The sequence below is a fragment of the Castanea sativa genome, chromosome 12, assembly GCF_040712315.1.
Source record: "Castanea sativa cultivar Marrone di Chiusa Pesio chromosome 12, ASM4071231v1".
Lineage (NCBI taxonomy): Eukaryota > Viridiplantae > Streptophyta > Magnoliopsida > Fagales > Fagaceae > Castanea > Castanea sativa.
Genome location: NC_134024.1, coordinates 24,183,091 through 24,198,348, shown reverse-complemented (window position 1 = coordinate 24,198,348; position 15,258 = coordinate 24,183,091). Strand labels below are relative to the sequence as shown.

The following is a 15,258-nucleotide window of genomic DNA, read 5'->3' as shown; positions in this document are numbered from 1 at the left end:
AGAAGATTGGAGGATTCCTATAAAGGAAGCTTTGACAGAGGGAGAAGATACGGCAGATTCATATGTAAAGGTGAACCAACAAGCACTACAGTAGAAAATAAATGCTCTTCGTGAGACTTTAAGGCTTCAAAAGTGCCTCGTAAAAAAGTTGAGTGACAAAGGAACTCACAGCAAGAACAAAAGGTGGAAATCAATGATGAAGTCCAAGCATCTCTCTAGCAATGCATTCAGTGGCAGACCACTTTCCACAAGAATTGGAAAGACATTACCAAGCTTAGCAACATGAAAGAAGAATTGGGAGAGATAAGATTTGCGGAAGACTACAATGAAGTTAAGAGATTTAGTTCACAACAACATCTATGCCTTTTCATGAAAAAGGCAGTGATATCCTTACCAACAACGGCTGTGGCAGAATGACAAGTAGAATATGTTAAAGAAGAAAAAAGCAAACACGGAGGAATCAATAGTTGCTGTGGCAGAATGACAAAGAAAATGTTTAGAAGGTGAAGATTTCTCATGAAAGCATCCTCATTTCCCTTGGAAAAAATATTTGTAGTGGCACCACTTATAGGCACCTTAAAACGAGTGGCAGACTCAGTCATGTCTGCGAAAAGATCAATTTTGCGGCAGACTCAGTCACGTCTGCGGAAAGATCAATTTTGTAGCTAAATCAGAATTTATGGCAGAATCAAAAACAGCCCGCAATGCAAACAGCAAAGGTCCAACATCCTTCTCTACAGAAACTTTATCCTGGCAAAGAATACATTATCAATAAGTGAAAGAGTATTCTACTATGATGAGGGCTTGCAATGTTAGCTCTACGCTCTGTTTTGAGCAAAAGAAATGAAGATACATAAATGCGAAGAGAAGAAGAAGGCACAAGAAAAGGGAGCAAAGCCACCCTTTGATCTACACACTTAGAGGAAGCTTTCCTCTTGTGAAAGAACTCTACTTGAAGAAAGTGAAGTGGCAGAGCTATTTTGATGAAACTCCTTTCAGTTCGCTTAGATGCGAAGGTAGTAGAAGACAACACTTTCTCTATTTTTAGAGAATGGATGAAGCTTGAAGTGAAGCAACCTTAGATGGCTAAAAGAAAAGAAGAAAATGAAGACCGTAAGAAGGATCCTCGCTCCACAAAGCGCTATTCACGGTATTGGCAAGAGAAAAAAGAGTCAAAGAATCCAAAGAGCCAATTTTGAGCATTCTACAGAGGTATAGAACATCATAAGGAAGAAGAACCCAGCAAGGAAGGATTCCATGACATCTATGTCTGCTGACCATTCTTAAAGAACAACTACACTTATGGAAGAATGAAGAGACGATACTAAAGAATACGTGGGGAAAGTAAGTACTGAAGCAATCAAGCCTAATTCTTCTACCGCAAAATTTGCCACAATCTTCACTTCCTACAGTGTATATGCTACTCTTGCAGAAGCTGAGTAAGGGGTCTATTAACGCAGAGAAATAAGTGCATGTATTACATATTCTGCGGAAGCAGAAAAATGAGAATTTATCCCTACAAAAGCAAAGCAATGAGTGCTATTGTAAAAGTCAAAAATCACAAGGAATTTCCGAGAAGCAGACCAAGAAACAAGTAAAAGAATGATGAAGAAGAGAAGGGTGCACATATCATCATCATCATCGACAATCCCTTAAAATGAGGGTAGTGTTGATGCCCACTTTGGCAAGAAGGACCAATAGCAGGAAGAAGAAGCCCAACAACGTGGGCAAAAGAGAATTGGATAGAAAAGCCATTAAGCCCAAGCAACAGGAATAATGGGTCATAGGTCCATAAAGCAAACAAAAGGACCTTGAGGAAGCAAATGGGCCTAAAAGGCTTGGAAAGAGAGAATTAGCAAACCCATGGGCAGTATGGATGTAGAAAAGTGAGAATGGACCATAGCTGCTACAGCAGGCCCGAAGTAATGTAAGTAAAGAAAGTAAGGGGCAATAGAAAGTCCATAAGCCCCAAGGATGAAGTATAAAGTAATTGGGCTAGGGAAGCCCAATGAGTTAGTAAAAGCCCATGGGAAGCACAGAATTAGAAAGGGCCAAGGACGCCCCAAGAAAGTAAATGGGCCAAGGATGCCTAAAAGGAAGTAAATGGGACAAAGGAGCCCGAATGGGACGAAGGAGCCCAAAAGCGATGAAACGGGCCGAGGATGCCCAAAAGAATAAAATGGGACAAAGGAGCCCGAATGGGACGAAAGAGCCCAAAAGCGATGAAACGGGCCGAGGATGCCTAAAAGAATAAAATGGGCCAAAGGAGCCCGAAAGAGGTAAAATGGGTCAGGGAAGCCCAAAAAAGCATGAGTACAAGCCCAATAGTATTGGGCTACGGGAGTGTAGCAGAAGGAAAGCACGCAGCAGGCCCAAAAGAGGCCTGGCAGGCACAAGTCCAATAATAACATGCAAGCAATCAACAGAAACAATTGAGCTAAAAAGAGGCAAAGTTTTCAGCAAACTTGCTTTGGGGTGATAGCAACAAAACCACCACCCTCATGAACAACAACTTTTTTGGCTACCCTTGGAAAGTCATACATTTGTAGAAAGAAAGAGAACGACTTGCCTAAGGAGAGTAAAGATTGAAACAACAGGCACACAAAGAAAAGAAGAGAAGCATTTGCATGTGAGTTATGAAACAACTCGCGAAACAAAATTGCATGAGTTTTCGCATACGAATTGCAGGAGCAATCCATATGCTCAGGGGGCTGAATGTTGATGCCCATTTTTGCAAATCCATACCCAAAAGCCTATGAGGAAGAAAGCCTAATAAGTTGCAAGACGCAAAAGCCCATAGGAGGAAAGCCCAATGAAAAGCAAGGTCTGAAGAAAGAAGTAACGATCTACAGTAGAATACAAATCTGCCGCAGAATACGAATCTGCCGCAGAACACAGCTTTGCCGCAGAATGCAGTTCTCTGGCAGGATGACTTTGGCAAATGAAGATAAATTGGGCCCAAGACCCTTTTGATCCAGTCAACATTATTTGGACCCACAAAAGGCCCAAATCCTTTTGGATGAAAAAAGATAGGCGTGAAAGCTAATATAGAGAAGCACGGTGAAAAGAAACAAGGAACAGCAGGAAGTGTCAGCAGCAGGATTCACGTGAAGGAAAGTCAAACCAAAGAAAATGACAAATGCAGCAGGAATGTATGAAGAAATAAGACAAAAAACACGCAGTAGGACGAAACAGAATTAATCTGCTACGATAGGAATGACGTGGGAACGAAAGAAGACAAAGGAGCAAGCATAGAAAGGTCGAGGCACCACCAACCTGTACCCAGCCAATACAAGGGAGGTGGGCCCACGGTTAAGGAGATTCAGAGGGCATGGTTTGGTGGTGGGGGGGGAAGAGGGTCTATATTTGGTTTCCTGCCACAACTTCTTTTAGGAGTATACCTTGCTGGGATGGTATCTTACACAAAAAAAAAGTAATAAATTGTTGAGACCATCTGATGCATGCCATAGAGTTAGGTAGTGAGTTAGCCCAATGAACCAAGAGGTAGAGGTATACAGCAAGAACAAGCGAAAGGAATTTTGTCATGAAATGAGAATGGTGCAGCAAACAAACTGAGCAATGGTAGTAGTTGGGGCAACCAATGGGTCAGTGGGTAGTCCTAAATGGATGCCCATAACAAACCAAAAACAATTGGTGAAGCCCTAGGGGTAAAAGGGAGAAATCTCATTGCATTAGCTCACTATAAAAGGAGGTAACCATGGATGAGGAAAAAAAAAACCGAGAGGGGAGGAAGGAAGCACGGGAGACCCAATGGGAAGAGGACTCAAGAAATGAAGTACCTAAAGGAAAAGACCCAAATGAGAAAAACAATTTACGGTAAGAGAGTAGTAAGGAAACTAAGAGTAAAAAAAATAGAATGGAGAGAAAAAAAGAAAGTGGTAAAAAGAAGAGAGAAAACGTGACAGGAATAGAGGCATGCATCAATAGACCATCTTTTCCCTCCCTCTTAGCAAACCCACTCTTTGAAGTCTCCAAAAAATGATAGCTAGTAGCCATTTAGGTCTATTCTCCAAAATTCACAACTTTGATGGCAAAAGCTTATGGTAAGAGCCTATGACAAGGTTGTTCAATTTGAGGTTTGGGTTCCTTCTTAATTTACTTATTCTATGGGAAGACTCAATATTTGATTTTGAGCGCAAATATATTTAATTTCACTCATTAAAACTTAAATCTACTGCATTTAGTTATCCTACTATAGCACGTTTTTTATCATGTCTGCTGCATCAGTTGTCCTGCTGTGGTATTTTTACTTGCTGTACTAGTTATTCTACTATAACACCTTTTTATTGTATTTACCGTGTTATCTTAACCTTTCCTACCGAAGCTTTCTTCTATATTTGTTGTTACGTGTTTTACTTTGGACTCATTATCCTGCCACAAGTATATATATATATATATATATATATATATATATATATATATATATATATATATATATATACATACATATATTTTGTTTCTCACATTCTGCGTATACGTATAAGTATATTTATGAATATACATATGTATATATTTGAGAATATGCTAACCCATGTAAGCTAATACTTGCTTGATTGATATTTTTTTTGGGTTTTAGATTTGTTTGTGTGCAGGAAGTAGAAAAGTATTTCTACAGAAAATGAAGAGTAGTCATTCGTAGAAGGCAGCTTTATTAGCATAGCAGGAAGCTTAACTGCCGGCAGACAACTTTATTAACATAGCAGAAAGCTTCACTTCACGACAGACAGCTCTATTAGCACAGCAGAAAGCTTAATTGCACAGTAGAAAGCTTTATGACACAGCAGATAGTTTTACTGCACAGCAGACAGTTTTACCGCACAGCAGAAAAGTCAAACCTGCGACAGATTTTGGAGAAAATTCCTTCTACGGCAAAAACAAGGAATTAGCCCACTTTGCAGCTTCTTTCCTAGGACTTGGACTCATCGTTTCCGCATAAGCCAGACCAAGGAGGGTTGCTCTTGGACTGGTCCCAACTCTTTGATCTAGAAATCTTTGAGCCTAGTGTAGCGACTAGAGGCCCAGACCAACATTTGCAAAAAAAGCCCACACAATGTACTATTCTTTGCAGTTGAAAATCTATAGCAACTATAAATATGTAAATTATAAATCTATAGCGACTTTTTCGAACTCTTCATCTTGATGACAAAATTCACCTTGAGATGAATCTTCGTTTTTAGGTATAAAATGGTTTCTATTAAATAGACAAAATTCTCTCCATTTCAAAATTTAGATTTTATTTCTTTTTTCTAATAATGTACAAAGTATCATGTCATTTAAAATTTTAAATGACATAACACAATAATTATACACATTCAGATTTATAAATTTGAACAATTGAACCATGAAATAGATCCATTTGACAATCTAACAAGGGTGATCTAGCACAAACCCAAATCCCCACTTGTGGAGGTTTGAGAGCCGGGCAGATCAGATTTTCGGTTTTCCACCTGACATGGGCGGGTATGGGCTCCACAGACCCGCACCCAACACGTATAATAAAAATATAAAATATATTACACAACACAGCAGGGAAAAAACTACAATTTTTCACACCCTTCTCACTACAATACAAATGTGGGATGGGAGTGAAAATCTACTTGTAGGTTTTCGGTGCCTATAGCATTTTCTGTTCTTTAACCCAATCAATATCAAACCCAATACTTAATATAAATATTATTTTATTGTAGTATGGAAACTAGGATTGTATCTTGAATCCACCAAACATATATGCTAATGATAAATGTACTCAACAGAATTAAAATACATAAAAGTCATAATAACGGAATAAACTTCAAAAGGACATAACAGATAGCAGTTCCAACATAACCACAGGCTCAGAGAACCGCAGAGTCACGATCATCTCGATCAGCCAACAACCAAATTTGATGTAGTGATAAAAGTTACCTCACACGATCCCCCGAACCAACGGAAATACCTAATATAGCACATTATTCTTTATGTGACTCTTTCCCTGCTGCTCCCATCCAAGACATGTTTCCAATAATTTTATTTGGAATAATCCAAAATCTAGATGAAGTCACCCAATTAAGATTCTTGGGTATTCCTGCAAACTCCTTCAAGAAAGAGAGACAATAGAGACAAAATAGCCAACAGGATTAGGAATAAAAATCCAACCTAGTTCTGACTGAAAAAATAAGTAGAAGAATAGAAAAGAGAAGAAAAGAAAGAAAAAAAAACTTACATATATTTTGCAAGGGGTTTTGAGATCCGAGTTCCATCTTGGGGGGGCAGCAGCAGCAGCAGCAGCAAGCTCGGGCATCTCATGCACTGGTGCAGCCTTTTCGCCCTGTTCTCCTGCACCAGCATTAGGGAAAATTTGATTGATTGCTATTCAGAATCATCATAAACTTCACCATCGTCTGAAAACTCATCAAATGATCTTATATCAAGCTGGTAGCGGAGTATTCCCCCAATCCCACCAAAACCTCTGCAGAACTGGGATCCCTCTTGAGATTTGTTGGTGACAAATTCAAGTGAGCAACCAAATTTCCTGTATTCAGTAGCGAACCACTCTAGCAGAGACGTCTTTTCCTGCACCTCAAATTCAGCAGAGCCAACAGGAGCACGGAAATTACTCTGATCAGCCTCTTGCTCCTTATTCAAGTGCTTTATGACAATCTCACCAGTAGTGCTATTTTTTAACACATACCTATTAATATCCAGATTTTCCCATACAATAAGTATCTCAACAGCACCCATCTCCAAAGTTTTCAGCGTATCATCCACACCGAAAACATATTTCCCAGTGTCCTGGCTAATCTCCTCGAAATATTTGCCGATCAAGCGCTTCTCCTGAATAAATTTCACATTGGACAGGATCTCTGATGACAGCTCAATGGCCTGATTGAAACCATTCTCCCCTCCATAAGAGACATCTACCACATTTAATATTTTGGCTTGAAGACGAGGATCAAACATGTCTGACTGACTAAGCTCAGTTTTGAAGTCAGCAGACCCAGCCAGTATTAATCCTGAGACATTGGGTTGGCTGGTGGCAGCATTGATGTAAAATTGAGTTGCAAGTTCTGCTGTCTTCCTCACATAGTTGTGGCGTTTCTCCATTCGAAGACGAGCAAACCGTAGAGCTGATTGCCCACCTCTTCCATGTTTCTTTGGAAGGTCAACACTAAATTTATGAAGAACCTCTCTAGTATTACCACTTAATGTCCCAAAAAGGGTCCCATTACCATCCATGATAATAAAACCAAACTTGTCATCAGATTCTAAAAGCTCATTCAACGCTTCTGTATGAAACTTGTTGTCACAAAGGTAAAGGGATGCATTAATTGGCCTAAATGGCTCAAAATCGAAGGTGACCTTCTTTTCCTTCCCATCATCAGTTACAATTGTTCCTGTGTAGAGCACAAGCCCATTGGGAGGAACTTTGTTGTATAGTTTAAGTCTTTGCTGCGCAGATGTAATTGCCCCAAGCACAGACTGGCGATTCACCCTACTTTTAATGTTGGAGGCAGTACCAAATTCATCACCCAACATCTTGGTAACACGGGAAATTTGATCTCTTGGAGGCATGATTAGAGAAATCATGCTTGTACCATTGCCTCTAGCAGCTTCCAGAGCTTTGATCAATTTCTTGATCTTCCATATCTCAATATTCTTATCAGCTTCTTGATCTGCCATTGTGATAGTAGATACAGAAAAAGTAGTTGATTACCTGCACAGACAGCATTAATCAAATTACACATTTCAGAACAAAAAGGAGACCAGCAAAAATGCTAGGACTCCAAAAATCTACAATAAAGAAAAAATTGAAAGATAAGATACCAAAAAAAAGGGTCACACATGCACTGACTCAGGTTATGTAACTCACAAAGGCTGTGTATTAATTGGTAAATTGGAAAAGGTATCATCAGAACCAATCATATGTTATGTCTAGCAACTCCAAAACATTATTATCAATACAAAACAACTATTATCAAGGTGACACTATCCAGAATACCTGTTTCAAGCAAAGTTTCGACCTTCCAACAAGAACTAATAACATGTTCCCAAAGAACGTGTATCTCCAGCCACAGTACTGGCCAAAATGAGACAGTATCTCCTCATTACATATTATTATGAAACATGGAGTGAAAAAAACATAGTGCTCTTATGACTTATCATGAGGTTAATACAACGCAACAGGTAACAAAAACATAGTGCCAAATATTTAAAAAAAGAGGGGGGAGAACACCCATAATCATTTTCCTCACATATGCAATGTTCCAGTGAAATTGATACCAGCTGAGTCTACTTGAAAATACTATACATGCTTACATATTGACATATACCACCACATGGATTCCGAAAACAAAATCTTACGGACCTGTACTTGAGAATAAAATATAATCCCACTTGATATAATATTCCTTCAATGCCAAACTATTTTAACATTAAACTTAATTGTCAATTGTCCACTTGTAATACTAAAATAGAATTTCAAAAGTGCTTACCAGCCAAAATGCTTTAATACATTGGGTAAGACATAAATAGGAGGTGTCAAATCAGTTTCTATGTGTTCCTAATTATAATTTAGTAATGTTATTGCTCCAAAAGTGTATAAATAAGTATAATATCACACATAAATTGAGAAAATGGAGTAACATTAAAGCTATGACTTGTGTTTATCATGAATCTATGACAAGGTACCTCAGCAATTAAAACATGTAAATCACAGAAACCAAATAGCTGAATAAATAAGGGTGACAAGTTTAGCATAAGTCCAATAGCCACAGAACAATAAAGAGCATATTCTTTAAATTAAAAAAACCCAAAAACAAAAATCAGAACAAATCAGAGCAAACAATCATAGCGAAACTCATGTTCACAATCCCAGCATATAATATAATCTTTGCAAGCCCTGTTTGGAGCATAAAATTTTTCTATAAATTACACATTTTCTTAGTAAGGAGCTCAAGAATTAAATGAAACCACCAGTACAGAAAAAATTAAAATTAGCCCATCATGGATAAATGCCCACAGATTACCTAGCAACTGATTCTGGCGGGTATGGTAGAGTCAGTTGCCCGTAGGTTTTATGAGCTAGAGACAAGTCCAAATGGCTCTTCTTTATAAAGGTTTCCTATGTTATCAAAACAAATTAAAAATTAGTTTTTAACTGAAAATTTTGAACATAATAAATATAACAATTTAAAATATATATATATATATATATATATATATATATATATATAATTCAAGCATTATATTGATGAACAAACATAACAAACAAAGAGCAAAAGCTCACACACAGATACATACAGAGTCCTTCAAAAGAGAAGGTATTTGGTATCAAAATCCAATAAGTATGAAACATGTCAGCAAAAAATATCTATCCCACTAACAATTAAAAGACATGTTTTAGTAGGCACTTATTTTTGCACACGTCCCTCATTTATTGGGTTTTGATACAAATGATTTGATACAATTTGCTTTTTTTTTCCCCTCAAAAACCACCAAACTATGATTGCTAGCTTAAAAATCAATAATAGTTTAAACAAATTAAAGAATATTTAATGGCAACAAAATTAAATTAAAACAAAAAAAAAACGACGACAATCAAATCGGGCAACTACATAATTTAGAATCAGATATATCGAAAAAAAAAAATCAGTGACAAATAACATATTCGAATAATTAGAAATCTGGAGAATCAAAACATGTTCGAATCAAAGATCCTCAGAATCTTTCACGCGTCAAAAAGGCAAAAAACAAAAACAAAAACAAAAGTAAGGTACAAAACAGTCTCGTACAGAAACGAAAGAGGTAATAAAATCCCTAATCAACCCCCTAGATATGATCAATTATAAGATAGAGAGATAGAAGAAAAATGGACGGACCTGAAGGTGGTTTCGTGCGTGAATTGTAAGCCACCGAGGTTTGTTTTAACTTTTAACAAAACACACAAAAGAAGAGGTTGTGAAATCTTTTTGGCTCTCTTTGTGCTTTATATATATCTCTTTTTTGTGGGTCGGTTTTTCGATGGATTGGTGGGCTGGGTTTGAATTTTATTATGGGTTTTGGTTTTGGGTCGGATTTATGTGGTTACAATTGGTTTGTCCACCCTTTCCCTTTGTATGTGGTGATCTTATTTGAAACCCGCTTCTTTCCCGAACCTTCAATTCCGTGGATTCAAAGTTACAAACCATTTTAGAAATGAGGGGTGCTACGTCAATAAAATTTTTATAACAAATCACATGTGATTAGTTATTATTAATTCAAATTAGAATTATTTTGTGCTCAACAATAGCAACCAGTAACAATCTGTCACTTAGGATTTGTTGTAAAAATGTTGTGAAAATATTACGAACATATCATTTCTCTTTTAAAAAAGATTTTATGCCAAAAACAATAAAAAATTTCATTTCCTATAAAAGTTATGACAAAATTTTTTTAAATGGATTGTTAATCATTGTCTTAAGGGCACCCGTTAATAACATTTTTTTTTTCAATAACTGAAATTTATACTTCATTTGTTTCAATGTAAAATATTTTCAGGAAAATATTTTCACATTTTACCATATTTGTTTTGCAGTAAAATATTTTCAGTCAACCAAACCAACAAAGACAAATTTGTCTAAAATATTATACACTTGAAATATTGGTAAAATATTTTACAATTTCTACCCTCTCATTCCGGATACCTGTGCCTCTTTCTCACTCTCACGTAGTCACACTCTCCCAATCTCCTCTCCATAACCCAACCCACCATCCAGCCCTTCTCTCCCACAAACAGACCACCAAGACACTCAGCACTGGCCACGATCCGATTGTCGGTGCCACCCATCATCGGCCTTACCTCCGCCGTGGTCAACTCAACACACTAATTCTCAGGTTTGAACTTCCTGAGTTTTTTTTTCGTTATTTTCAACCTCCACCGGCTTTACTACCATCATCTCTTCCTCCATCTTCAATAGCTCACCCATTGGCTTAGATTTGGTACATGGGGTTACTGATTTGAGTTTTTTAATGCTACATGGGCTTATAGCTTACCAATCTCAATTTTAAGGCTAGGTTTATGGATTTTTGTTGGGTGGCTGGGACATGGTGGTGGTTGGGATTGTGGGTTGCAATGGGTGATGGGCTGACGATTTTTTTTTTATCCTCTCCAACATGTGGATTTGAGTGGTTGGTGGAGTGCTGGTGTATGGTTTTTTTCCGATCTGTTGGTGGTGTGGGTGGTCAGTGGAGTGGTGGTGGGTTGAGTTTTGCCAATTTGGTGGTGGTTTCTTGGACTTGTTGGGATGTGAGATTTGAAAAAAAAAATTATCTTTCTGTGAAATAGAAGACACTTGAAAATGGTATCATGTTTGATGATGCAAAGAAGATCAGTAGGTTGGATGCTTCGGACTTGAAAGGACCACTTGTTCTCTCAACGCCCTGAAGAAAGAAAGAAAAACGAATCAAAGGTGACCGGGGCTGTCGGCCAAAAACCCTCCAATGGCAAAGTTAGTTTTTCTCTCTATATTTTTGGAGTTCCAATTTTTTGGGAGTAAAATCAAAACGTACCTTTGCTTTGTCTGAATCAGTCTTTATATAGTGTTCTCATAGACGGTTATCGAAATTGGAACCTCCCCTGGATTCAAGAAGGCGCAAGGATTAAATGTAACTTCCATAACCGTTCAGGAGTTATGCTTCTATTTCACAACGGATACCTGGCAGTTATGCGTGAGATAAGGAATTATCACATTATATTCGAAGATTTTTTTAAGTATGATACCCTCGTCCTGGCATTCCTTCATCGAGTGTACTTTGGCACATGCGCAGGGGCTGTCTCGTCTAACAGACGAATTCCTTCAAGACGAGGTTGTCAGCACTCTGGACGAGCACCTCATTCTTTGGTGGCGCTTACCTCGTCCAAGGCTCTTCTTCCTTGGACGAGGTAGTTACAGGTAGGTTTCTGAGGGTGTTTACAATTCCAGCCGGGTTACGGACGACCTGTATGGACGACTTGAAGATAGGCAAAATCAGTACTCTATCAATGTTATTTTCAGTTACATAGCCACACAGCCAAACATAGTAAAATAAAAATATTTTCAATAAAATATTTTACTTGCAAAATATTTTACATTTGAATCCATTTTATTTCGAAATAAACAGAGCGTTAGACCAATAGTTCGACTTATTCGTTGATGGGCTTGCTCTTTTCCAAATGTAACGTGAAATTTGAATTTGCATAAGGACCATAATTGTTTTTAAGCTCTTTAAATGTTTGACTAGCCTCATCCCATGCGCTTCGCGCGTGAGATGAGGCTTCTTTTTTTTTTTTTTTATAGTGGTAGTAGCAAAAAAAAAATCTATATTTTTATATTATATATATAATTTTTATTTTGAGAATTTAATTTATAAGTGGATAAATAAATTTGAAAATCAATAGGAAAGTGACCCTATTTTTTAGGCAATGTTTCAGTGGAAGTTAGGGTTATATTTTTACCGGATTGTCATTTAGTTTTATCTTTACTTAAACATAGGAATGTAAGGGTATTTTAGAAAAAAAAAATCTGGATTGTCTTTTAGTTTTTTTTTATATATATTTTTAAAATATTTTTGATAGGATATTTAGATTTGTTTTTGGATAAATGTGGAGTGTTTAACTTATTTTTCTATTTAAAAAAAAACAATAAACATATAGTTACTTTGAATAAGTGGGTTAGTGAAAGAGTGTTCCTACTTTGTAGGCAATATTTTAGTGTAAGTTAGACATGTATTTTACCAAACTATCATTTAGTTTTATCTCTACTTAAAACTTAGGAGTGTAGTGGTATTTTGGAATAAAAAAATTCGGTCCAAACAGGGGCAACCACTTAAATAATAGTATAGAAGATAGAACTGTATATGCCTAATTCACAAGGTACAAGGTTGTGTCCACGTGAAACTCAATATATAAGTCTAGGAATGGCCAAAACCCGCGCATTATCTTAGACTTATACCATACGCAATTGAACTACATCTCTATTCTCTAATCTCTAATATGTTGAATGCATTCACAAACAAACTATATAGTAATATACTAAGAGTCCATTTGGAAAGTGATGTAAGTTGAGAGCATCCGCATCAGTCTGTCTAAAATCTTTTGTCTATTTTACACTAAAAACCTATTTTTTTATTTTATACAAGTAATTTGCAAAAACACCCACATCAAATAATATATTATACACTATGTTTTGTTTAAATAATCATTTATTTTTATTATTTTATTATTTAACTTACCCACCTACCCACTACCTACTGGCTATTGGCCATTACCCACAATATCCACCACATAGTCTCTCTTTCTCTTTATTTTTCTCATTTTTTAGAACAACATTCTCTCTTCTTTGTGGCCCAACCTTCTCCTCTCTAACTCTAAAACTTTTTTTCTCTCACGATCAGCCATAGCCAAAGCTCACCTTGAGCTTCGTCCAGGGTCGAGAGCCCCAAAGCCTTCACCATCACCGGTGGTAGCAAAGATCAGCTGCAACACCCTCACAAGCAATGGTCCAAATCTTCACTCTCTTATGGCAGCAACAAACACTCCACCCAAGCTTCCATGGCAGCGACGACAATAGCTTCAGCATGAGTTTTGGTTTGATTTTTTTATTGATTTTGGGTTCGATTTTCTGTTTATTTTTTGTATGAGTTTCCATTGATTTTTTGGTTGGATTATTGTGTTGTAATGGTGGTGGTGGGTGGATGGTTGATCGGCTGTGCTCTTGAGAGAGAGAGAGAGAGAGAGAGAGAGAGAAATGAGGAAGAAGAGAGAGCTCTGACCGGCGAGAGAGAAAATAATATAAAATATTGATTTACAAAACTACAGTTACTGTAGAATTTTGCATTTATGCACAATTTTACACCCACTGATGTAGGTGTTTTTTTTTTTTGGTCAAAATGTGTAAAATGAACTACTTTTTGTATTTTGCAAAATTTTGCAACCACTAATGTGGTTACTTTGAAACTTATTTAATTTTGTAACTTATTTTTGTACAATTCATAAAACCTATAGGCTGGTTTGGGTAGTGTTGAACGCGTCCAGCGTTCAACGTTTTCCCTTTTCTTTTTCTTTTTTTCCCTGCTGCCCTTTTCTGCTTTTAGGGGACAAGTCACTGTGCGTGCACAGTGTGCATGCACTGTTCACGCACTGTTCATGCACTTTTTAGCAATTTTTTAATTAAAAGTGAGTTTCACGGTTCTATTTACACATTTAAAAATTATTTTACTATAGTGTTTTTAATTTTCAGCTGTATCCAAACAGACCCTATGTGCATTGTTTGTGGGCCATGAATTGTGTAATTAGCCAGCTTCTTCTTTTGTGCGATATGGTTCTTGTTTGGTAAGAGTTTTGCCTATTACTCACTCAATGCGACACCGTTTAGCAACAATAATATTTTTATATTTTTCCCCTTTCCCCTTCAGCCCAGGCCGTGCGAATCTTGGTAGAGAAGATCACTTTAGCTCTTCAACGCCCACAATCCAGACTCTCTCCTCTTCAATGCCATAGACTCTTTTGTCTTCAATGCTCTTCAATTTTCTATCTACCCGCCAACAACCCAAATAACCGGTTCAAATTCGTCACTCTTTTCTTTCTTTTTAAGACATTCCCCTAATGGTGAAATAGCGATTGGAAGAGACTGAGAGACCGAGAAAGAGATGGATGATGCTGCCACTATGAGGGAGATGTCGCCACTATAGCTTGTAAGGCATTTGTGTCGGTGAGTTTTTTTTTATTAAATGTTTTATATTTATTCCCTTTTGTTGGGTGTTGATGAAATTTTTGAGTCTATTAAAGATTAGAGATCAATTTGTCTGGATATTCTTTGATGATTATGATGGGTATACTTTAAGTATACTTTGATGATTATGAATGTCAAATATTGTGATTTATTAGTTTGTTAAGGATCATTTTGTTAAAGATTTTGAATGTCAAATATTGTGATTTTTAGTTTCTGAGTTATAAAGCAAAAATGCTTGGTATTTTCTCAAGATTGTCTGCCAGCAAGGCTGGCCATTGATGAACAGAAAATGCACTTGTAAGACTAATGTTTATTTTGCAATCCTATGTGATCTTGTGTTTTTTTTTTTTGGTACAAGATTTTATTGTTGATGTTTGATTTTGGTTGACCATTCAAACATTTTAGCGGGTCCTATGATTTTTGTGAAGTTAAGTTGGAATTAGTCTTTAAAGATTTGTTCCAATAGGAGGAGTAGAAAAGTGGATAGATAGAAAATAGGGATGGGTTAGAA

At 36.9% G+C, this 15,258-nt stretch overlaps 1 protein-coding gene across 2 annotated transcripts; it reads right to left on the bottom strand.

Moving 5' to 3' along the window:
- Window positions 1-5,682: 5,682 nt before the first annotated feature.
- LOC142619710 (eukaryotic peptide chain release factor subunit 1-3-like) lies at window positions 5,683-10,017 on the bottom strand. 2 transcript variants are annotated; one of them, XM_075792947.1, is made up of 4 exons: window positions 9,879-10,017; window positions 9,027-9,121; window positions 6,224-7,714; window positions 5,683-6,095 (listed from the first exon to the last, which is right to left on the bottom strand). In XM_075792947.1, the coding sequence occupies exon 3, from the start codon at window positions 7,678-7,680 to the stop codon at window positions 6,370-6,372; it is 1,311 nt and encodes a 436-aa protein (XP_075649062.1). In that variant the 5' UTR covers window positions 7,681-7,714; window positions 9,027-9,121; window positions 9,879-10,017; the 3' UTR covers window positions 5,683-6,095; window positions 6,224-6,369. The 2 variants fall into 2 exon arrangements, with proteins under 2 accessions (XP_075649062.1, XP_075649063.1); XM_075792948.1 differs by lacking the exon at window positions 9,027-9,121 and having other exon boundaries at window positions 9,879-9,975.
- Between the last annotated feature and the right edge of the window lie 5,241 nt (window positions 10,018-15,258).

Bases quoted from the DNA above. Each gene is read 5' to 3' on its own strand.
- LOC142619710 (XM_075792947.1), bottom strand. From the start codon at position 7,680: ATGGCAGATCAAGAAGCTGATAAGAATATTGAGATATGGAAGATCAAG.